The following is an 8,872-nucleotide window of genomic DNA, read 5'->3' on the forward strand; positions in this document are numbered from 1 at the left end:
CCATTCCCCTTCTCCATTTTTTCTCTCCTCTCTCCTTGTCTGTTTCTCTTCCTCTTCTTTTAATCCTCCCACTCTTCTACATCTGTCTCTGATTCCATCTCATGCTCCCTGACCCACTCCCAACCCTAGAGTGTGAATGTGGCTGAATAGCTTCCAACCCAAAATAGTTCTGATGCTTCCTGAGTGCTGCTGGTTAGTAGAGGTAGAACATGCTGTCCTTCTGAGGGCTTCAGGAAGATCAACCTCCCCCTCCCCCCAGAGGAAAAGCTCACAGAGCTAAGGGGAGAGACAGCAGGATGAAGGGTCTCATAGCAGGGCCAACTGGCTCCTACCCTCCAGCCTTTTACTCAAAGAGAGGGCATTCCTCACAGTTCACAAATGTTCTTCATGTCCTAGATGATCTGAGCCATAGATTCATAACAACCATATACTTAACCTTCCCACTCCCCTGCCCCATCATTTTACAGATATGAAAACTGAGGCTCACAGACAGGATGAAAATGGCCCACCACTCCACAGTCAAGTAATAGAAGAACTCAAACTAGAATGCTGGTCTCCTGACTCGTAATAAAGTGCTCTGAAAAGATTATAAAATTGATTCAACACCATCAGTTGAAAGGCCCAATAGTATCTGGCTCCACCTCAGTGATGAATAAATGAGGGAGGAAGCTGCCTTAAGAGCACTTGGAAGACTCTGATGCTTCCTCTGGGGCTCTGGGTATTTACATGGAACAATCCAGAAACTTGGAAATCAAAGGATGAAGGGATTTAGTCTTAGTGGTTTCTAAACTTGCTCAGCCAAGAGTCCCCTCCTCACCAATTCCCATAAATCCGTTTCTTCTTTATAAAAAAGGATTAATGATATCTGCCTCATCTGGCTCCCTAGAGCTCAGAGAAGTTGCAATGAAAAAAAGGATAGGAAAGAGCTTTGACAAAAACAAGACAGCACTCTGCAAATGTGATGTCTGGGTGCTATGGTGATGTCCCAACTAGCAATTATGTTCTCGGCGACTGTGGGCGCTGAGTGAGTCATCCTCTCACTCTTAAAGCCAGAGGATTTGAAAGGGGAGAAATGAGGTGAGCCTTTCGTTATGAGGGGTTTTTTTTTTCCTGCAAGGGGAGGCCAAAACAGGAGTGCACAGAGCAATCCCCCACAGATACACACTGTGCCCCAAATTCCAGCTTCCTGGGGGCTAAAAAGCCAGCTTAAGGAAGTATTGTACCCCTTCCTCCACTATTTAATTCTGAGATGCCAAATCCCCAAGCTATTGAGGTTTCTGAGAGATAAGAAGCTAAAATTCCCAAGTCTTATTCAGTCCCAGTTCTACATCCAGCCTTGGGCTTTATTTCTGATTGTAATTTACTCTGTGACTTCAGGCAAATTGCATTCCCTCTCAGATGCCTAACATTACCTTTCAAGAGTCTTGGATTTAGAATGGTTGGGTTTGAGTCTTAGCCCTGTCACAACTATATGACCCAAGACAAGTTTTTTTCCCCCTCAAACCTCAGATCTGCTACTATAAAATGATGTATTTGTTTTAGATGCTTAATACTGTGTTTTAAGAGTTTTGGACTGAGATTCGGGAAATCTGAATTCTAACTGCCACAGGGTGAATCATTGCCTGAGTTTCGACTGGTCTCATCCTTTTTCTGGGCCTCAATTTCCCTATCTGTATCATGAAGGAATCCAAATATAAGTTATCTAAATACACCCTGTTAACAGCTTGTGGTTCTAGAATTTTACAGGCACTGAAAAAGGAAGTGAGGAGAAGGCCACGCCCAGAATAATTTCTCATAATCTAGTAGTGGTTGCCCTCTATAGGTCTGACCTAGAAGTGCAGGCCCAACTAGACTGTAGTTACTAAGGCAACTAACTGCTCAAGACCTGAGGCAAGAGTGGAACACAAAGGGACAACTGGATGCTTGGCCAGATAGGACCGGACACAAAGACTAGGGTTGGCCCACAGACTTCCCCGCCCCATCCTAATGAAAGGAATCCAGATAGAAGCTTGTGCCGGGAGATTGCACTTTCATTCCCTGTCATCAGTAACAAGAGACTTTACAGGGCTGTATGGAGCACATGGCTGGGGGTATCTGCCATAAGTAAAGTAGGTAAAAAATGTTTTTTACCCTATCAAATAATTTTTCCACACATTTGAGGAGATGTGTATGAATGTTTGAGGATGGAGTGTGACTAGGCTGTGAAGGCGGATATGAGAATGTGTTACTTTCATGGCTGAGAAGTTTTCACATGTGAGACAAAGAACTCTTTATAACATGGAAGGAGCTGCTTAAACTGAAGTGTTTTTCTGCATTCTAATCTATTCCCTACCCTCTTCATAGTAGAAGCAATTCATACCTGGGCAAAAGACCCAGTATGACTTTAGTATGGAAGTGAGAACATAAATCATGAGGAGAAGATACTGGGGAGTGATCAGTGTCCAGGAAATGTCCTGAAGTCTAGGGGATTTGTTGGCTCAATCTTGGAGTATCACCAAATTTGGGGCAATCTGTGGGCTCATTCTTGCAAGGCATTATGTTCTAGAGGGTTAGGAGAGATGCAGATATAGGATTCTGTTACAGAAATATGCAAATACTAAGCCTTTCATCACTGTTATTCTATAATGATTTATTATTGAAGTACTAGGCAGATCATGAAACTCTATATTTCCCTCACCCTTCCCTCCTTCTTGGTTAAAATGTCTGACCATCCTACCCAGATGCAAAGGGCAAAACAAAGGGAGGTAATGTTCCTTATTGTGTACAGAAGTGGTTGCAGCTCTAGTTCTGCTCTTGACTCACTATATAAGCCAGGTCAAGTCCCAGCCTCTCTCTGAGCCTCAGTTTCCCCACTTGAAACAGGAGGGAGTTCAATTCTATGAACTCCCAGGCTTCTCCCAATCCCGACATTTATTCTACCTGGTTCTTTTTATAATGTTCTGTGGCATTCTCCCTCTAACCAAATAGGTCCCAGCCATCCCCTAAAGCCCTTTCAACTCTAAGGTCCCACCCTACTCATTCAAGCTTCCAAAGCTCTCCATAACAATCTAGTTCCACCTCCATTACCTCATCCCACTGCCACCATTGCTGCTTCCTACAACAGGGTACAGTGGTCTCTACTTTTGGTTGGAATGTCTATTTATCTACTTTTAATACTGATAAGTTAACAAAGATTGATATAGTAGTCCTCTGAAGTGACAGAACTCTCAGATTTACTACTACTTCTGTGTGCCTTTGAGAAATCCTCTGCCTTCACTACACCTCATTTTTTCCCATTTTTAACTTAAGGGCAGTGGACTAGAATTCTCTGAAAGCAGCGAGTTGTTCCAATATCTTCCACTTCTAGGCAGTAAGACGGTAGAGATTGTCTTTGATGTTTTGCTATAATCTTGATCTTCTTTCAGTGTTTCTTAAATGAGAACCTCTCCCCACATAAGCTCCCGCATCTGATTAAGTGCCTAAGGGTTCCACCACCATGCTCTAAACAGCATAGCCAGCCTTCCATTTTACTTCATCAACCCCTGTGCCTGTCTTCTTCCCCACCTCACCCTGTTCCCACCAAAAACAAAATGTTCTTTCCTCGTCAAAGTGTGTGATAATAGTCTATTCTGAGAAACGATGCAACAAAGATAGCAAATTGTTTTACCTTACCAAATAATTTGCCCATACATCTTGTCATTAGTTTATTACACCACCCCATCCCTGCTGATGCCCATAAGCCTCTACCCCCAAAATCACAGATAGACCCTGGAATGGAGAGTTCAAAAGATACTTTATTTAAAAGTTTTGTAAACAGAATTATACTCACAGCTTCAGCAACAGTGAGAGTTCAGTTCTACCTCCCTGCTCAGCCCACTTGCCTGGAGCACTTCCTCACACACCCCAGTGGCTTCACTTGAAGTCAGACCTGAGGAGGTCCCTTCACTCCCTCCTGAAAGCCAGTTCCAGGAGAGGTATATGGTTGTTGGCACCACAGGAAATGCCAGGAGGGAAGAGCATGCAGGCAGTAGAAAAAGGAGGAAGAGGGGAGAAGAAGACATGGAAAGGTGGGAATATTCAATAGCAGCCAGGATTGGAGGTAGACCCGTTGTGGGTACTGAAAAGTGTTTGGAAAAAAATTAAAAAGAATTGTAAATGAGTATATCCAAACAAATGTTAAAAAAAATATGGAAGAGGAAATCACTTGCCTACTCTTGGCAACAAATCCAATTTCCTCAATCCCGTTCATGCAATGTGTAGCAATAACATTTCATGTCTACTAGTGACTACATAGTGTTACTGTAGCTGAGATAGTGTGGTTAATATTGACTAATATATTGTGATTAATGATGGTTAATACTATATCTAAAATATTATTTTAAAAAATCACAGAGATGGGAAAAGAGGGAAGGAGTAGGGAAAGATACAATGGGATAAAGAGGACATTATGGAGTTAGAGTGCTTTCCCGGGTTCAGACCTGGCTGACCCGCCTCTTTTTAGTCTCTGAGAATCTCCAAAGGCCTCCTTATGGCTCTAAGGAGCATTTGTCCCAAGACCAGTATAGGGACCAATGCTACAATCTGGCTATGCCTGGGCATTGCTGGTACTGATTACCATCAATATTCATAACCAGTTGCTGTGAGATATCCACAGACGGTTGCTATCAATACCCACAGCCAATCATCATTGATATCCATAGGTGAATGATGTTAATATCTCACTGCAACCATCACTAAAGGTCCCCCATCTAAACTATGGTCTAGTTGGAGGTATAGGGGACAGCAATGAGGGGATGGGAGGGGAGAAATTGTTGAGAGGGGGATTTAGCACCAATCCAGGAATTCAGGAAGAACTATACCCTATCATTCCTGGTCACTTCAGGATTAAGAGGAAGGCCTAGGGTGGGGCAGAGAGAAGCTGAGGCCTAGCTGGCCTTGCCCCTAACCCTCTTCCTTCAGGTTTCCCCCACCCCTGATAATGGCGGGGGTTGGATGGGGGGGCGGATTCTACCCTTCAGGCCATGGCTAGCTAATACTGACTAGCAGAGATTGCCATGACCTGGGATTATACTTTAAGGATTCTGTGTCAAAATCTAAGGCCAGAAATCCTTATCTGTAACCAAAAACTGGCAAGAGGAAGGAAGGGAAGGTGGGGTCCACCCCTTTGGACCAATGGGCCCATCACAGAATCCCACTAGGCCTCAGTTTCTGGCGGGCCAGGGCGACAGCATAATAACGCTGGAAACGAACCAGGAGCACGGGAACCAGCAAGACACCAGTGCACATGCCCACAGTGGCTGTGACAGCAGCAGTGAGCTGGCCCAGAGCAGAGAGGGGGTAGACATCTCCATAGCCAACAGTGGTAAGAGTTATGACAGTCCACCAGAGACATGTAAAGATGTCTCCAAAGTGGGGCTCACCCTGACCTGGGGTGGACATGCCCAAGAGCTCCCCATAGAGGAAGAGCAAGCCAAAGAATAAGATCTCAGCCACCCAAATCAGGAGAAAGGCACACACCTCCTTCCAAGAAGAATGAAGGGTATGGACCAGGACTCTCATGGCCAGGGACTTTTCAAGGAAGCCCAGGAGACGAACCAGCTTGAGGACATAGAGAGAACGAATGGCCCCAAGTGTTAGGCTGAGACGTGGTTGCTGTTCAGCCTTGTCACCCACCACTAATTCCACCAGCACAGGGAACAGACAGAAAATGTCAGCGAGATTGAGAGGGCTACACAGGAAGCGCACCTTATCAGGGCAGGAAATGGCCCGGGCAAAGAGCTCAGTTCCAAACCAAAGGGCACAAAGCAGTTCCAGGTAGAGCAGGTGGGGGGCACGGCGGTAAACAAGACCATTGTTCTGCTGCTGCCGATGGTTTTCCCCCACCCCTACCCCATGTCCCATAGGAGTGAAGTTGGCAGAGAAGTAATCCAGCTGGACCTCCGTCTCCTGGAAGAAGATGACCAGAGCACACACGGCAAAGAGTGTGGAGATCAGGGAAAGGCACTGGGGGAAAAGAGGCATGTTAGAAGTACCCCCATTTACCAGCCATCCCCACTTCTCTAACTGGACCCCACCCTTCTTTGTCTCCCTTTTTGGAATCCCCTCAAATTCTCCCGGGTACTTGTATATTCGGGGCCCAAACACCAAGCCAAATGTGTGGCCATTGTGGCAACTTGGCAGGGAGGGCCCTGTGGGAGAAAGAGTGTCTAGCATGGTGCTACAACACTGTTTAATAAGTTACCTTGGCCCCTAGGGAAGACTGGGGTTGGTCAAGAAGCACCCAGAGCCACGGCTTCCAAGCATTCCGCAGTCCCTGGCCTTCGATGGGGTTCAGCAGAAGGCGCTCATCCATGTGGGCATTCTCACAGGCCTCCCAAGACAGAAAGTCCTGGGTTCGGGTCTCCTTGCCACTGAGCTTGAGCCAGCAGCAAGGTGCCAGTGGCGCTTCTGCCAGGCCCCAATAAGCCAACTCCTCCTCTAGGACATCCCGACAAACGTTGGCAGGGCAGTGCAGCTGCCGAGTACGGTAGTAGCCCAGCACGTAGCCAAAGAGTTCAGGATTTCGGTCAAAGAAAAACTCTCGAACTGGTGGACCCTGAGCAGCTGGGGTGCCAGGCGGGGGTGGTTCGGTCAGCTTGTAGAGACGGGTGCCTGGAAAGGCCCGCACAGTGCTGATGTAGGTCTCATGGCGCATGCCCCCCACGTTCAGGATCAGTTTATCATCCAAGCCCTCCATGGCAAACTGTGAGCCTGCTTCTCGGCTGGCTCGGATCCGCTGGCAAGAGGAGGGATGACAGGGGTTAGGACGAGGTCCTCCGGCTCTCCTCTCCCCTCCCAGGCTTGGCCAGGGCAGGGAGAGGGCTGAGGGCCACAGAAGTGATGTGGCAGCCCAGGCACCCAAGGGAGGCTACCCCAGGCTGGGAGCTGGAGGTGTCTCTTCCTCCTGGGTCTTCGAGAATCAGGAGGACAGCCAGCTCTCAGATGTAGTCACAGTGACTAGCCAGAATCTCTCCTGGGCCCAGCAATTCCAGGAGAAAAGCCAGCCTAGTCTGGAAACAGATGTCTTTCAGGGGATCTTAGGAGATGCCTGGTGACTCTGAGAGAACAACTGTGCCATGGTATACAGCAGAGGAGTCACAGACAGGCAACCGCAGACTACATGGGTAAGATGGGGGCAGGGATGTCTCTTAATCCTCTGTCCACAACCTTGAAAAAGGGGTGGAGGATGGGGTGGGGGAGGGGATAAAAAGAGAAGATGCCAAGGGAGGCTAAGTGCAGGAAATGTGGAGTGAAGATGGGAGTGACAGAGGAAGCTGGAGGGCCTTAGAGATCCCTTGGCCTCCACAAGGAGTAGGAAGTGCCTGACTTGAGAAACTGGCTGGGGGGTCGGCAGACCTGACAACGATGATTTTTGACTGCGACTCCCCTGGCACCTGGTCCCGGGCACTCGTCAGCAGCACCAACAGCACCAACAGCACCAACAGCACCAACAGCACCAGCAGCACCAGCAGCACCAGCAGCACCAGCAGCATCAGCAGCAGCAGAGTCCGTTGGTCTCTCTACTGGGCGCCCTAAAATTGCTTTGGGCTTAATGAGTTCCTTGCCTGGGAACAGAGAGGGATAAGAAGAAAGGGGGGGGGCAAAGAAGACAGAGGGTGGTAGGAGTACAGAAAGGCAAACCAGGGGAGTCAAAACACCTACCCAGATCCACATTTTAGTGTCCCCATACCCCCTGACAGGCAGCCTGCTAGGGCCTCCCATGTTTGTCCCTGAGGGCAAAAAGGGAAGACAGCACAGGCAACCACCTCCAGCCTGGGAACCTCACACCTCACACCCCCACCTCCCACTCCCCCCACGTTTCAGCCCATCTTTCCTCACTCACTTGGTTGTTTTGCGTGATCCACGAACACTGGTAGTGAAGGAACCAACGGCTGGCTGGGCGGTGGGGCTGGAGGCGGTGGGGCGGGTGGTGTAGTCCGCATTGCTGCCGCTTCTGGAGTTCTTGACTGCTCTTGCATGGAGAGATCTCAGGCCCCAGGACCAGGGTGTGCTCATGGAAGAGCTGGCGAGGAGCTGGGGTTTTCCAGGAGCCTCCCGTTCCTGCTGTGGCCAGAAGAGCAAGTGCTGAGAGGCAACAATCCGGCTCAGGGCTATATGTGTTCCCGCCTGCTTGGTTAGGGAGGCCTTCCTGGCCCCCAGCCTGCAGGGAATCAGACAAGAGACCCTAGCCAACTTTGCTGCTCCTCCTTCCTCCCCCAGCTTAGTTCCAGCCCAGAGCGGAGGGAGGGGAGGAGGCAGCTGGAAGAAAAACAGGAAGTTAGGTGGTCAGGCTCCAGCCAAGAGGCCACCTCACACGACCAGTTAATATTTTGAACAACTTTCTCCCCCACTCCACCCCTGCCCAGCGTCACTGTAATTCCCCCACCATCCCCCCAGATCCACTACAGTCCTCCTATCAGAAGCCTGAAAAGGAGCAAGGAGTGTGGGGGGAGGGGGAAGCGAGGAAAACAGCCTGGGAGGCCAGATGTGCTCTTGGCTGTATCCAGCTGTTTCTGCCCACTCATTTTTCTTTCTTTTTCTTTTTTCTTTCTTTCTTTTTCTCCTTTTTACCCCCAGTCATTTTTCTTCCTTTTTCTCCAGAGGCCCTGGTGCCAAGGATGGGAGTAGAAATCAGAGAAAAGGAGGGGCATGAAAACAAGGAGCTTCAGAAAAAAACATGCTTGCCTGTGGCCTGTGCCAGGATTGGCAGAGTCCCCAGCCCCTTGAGATAAGCCACATCCCCTCCTCCCCCTCTTTCTCAACCTCCAAGTCCAGTACCCCTTCCTGGGAACTGGGCCAGTCTCCTCTTTTGCTACTGATGAGAGTTTGCCAATCAAGGACACAGAAGATTGTA

At 48.7% G+C, this 8,872-nt stretch overlaps 1 protein-coding gene across 1 annotated transcript; it reads right to left on the reverse strand.

Annotated features, from left to right (window-relative positions):
• Positions 1-3,753: 3,753 nt before the first annotated feature.
• LOC114504637 (potassium voltage-gated channel subfamily C member 1-like) lies at positions 3,754-8,560 on the reverse strand. The gene is made up of 4 exons (XM_028522407.2): positions 7,862-8,560; positions 7,375-7,583; positions 6,221-6,754; positions 3,754-5,982 (listed from the first exon to the last, which is right to left on the reverse strand). The coding sequence occupies exons 1-4, from the start codon at positions 7,995-7,997 to the stop codon at positions 5,161-5,163; spliced, it is 1,701 nt and encodes a 566-aa protein (XP_028378208.1). The 5' UTR covers positions 7,998-8,560; the 3' UTR covers positions 3,754-5,160.
• Positions 8,561-8,872: the final 312 nt, after the last annotated feature.

This window comes from Phyllostomus discolor, chromosome X (assembly GCF_004126475.2).
Source record: "Phyllostomus discolor isolate MPI-MPIP mPhyDis1 chromosome X, mPhyDis1.pri.v3, whole genome shotgun sequence".
NCBI lineage: Eukaryota > Metazoa > Chordata > Mammalia > Chiroptera > Phyllostomidae > Phyllostomus > Phyllostomus discolor.

What these genes read in the sequence shown, in the direction of transcription:
- LOC114504637 (XM_028522407.2), bottom strand. Translation starts at nt 7,997, where the DNA reads ATGCAAGAGCAGTCAAGAACTCCAGAAGCGGCAGCAATGCGGACTACA. An exon ending in GGATCACGCAAAACAACCAA is followed by an intron (nt 7,584 to 7,861) that starts GTGAGTGAGGAA and finishes CTCTGTTCCCAG; the next exon opens with GCAAGGAACTCATTAAGCCC. An exon ending in TCAAAAATCATCGTTGTCAG is followed by an intron (nt 6,755 to 7,374) that starts GTCTGCCGACCC and finishes TCCTCTTGCCAG; the next exon opens with CGGATCCGAGCCAGCCGAGA.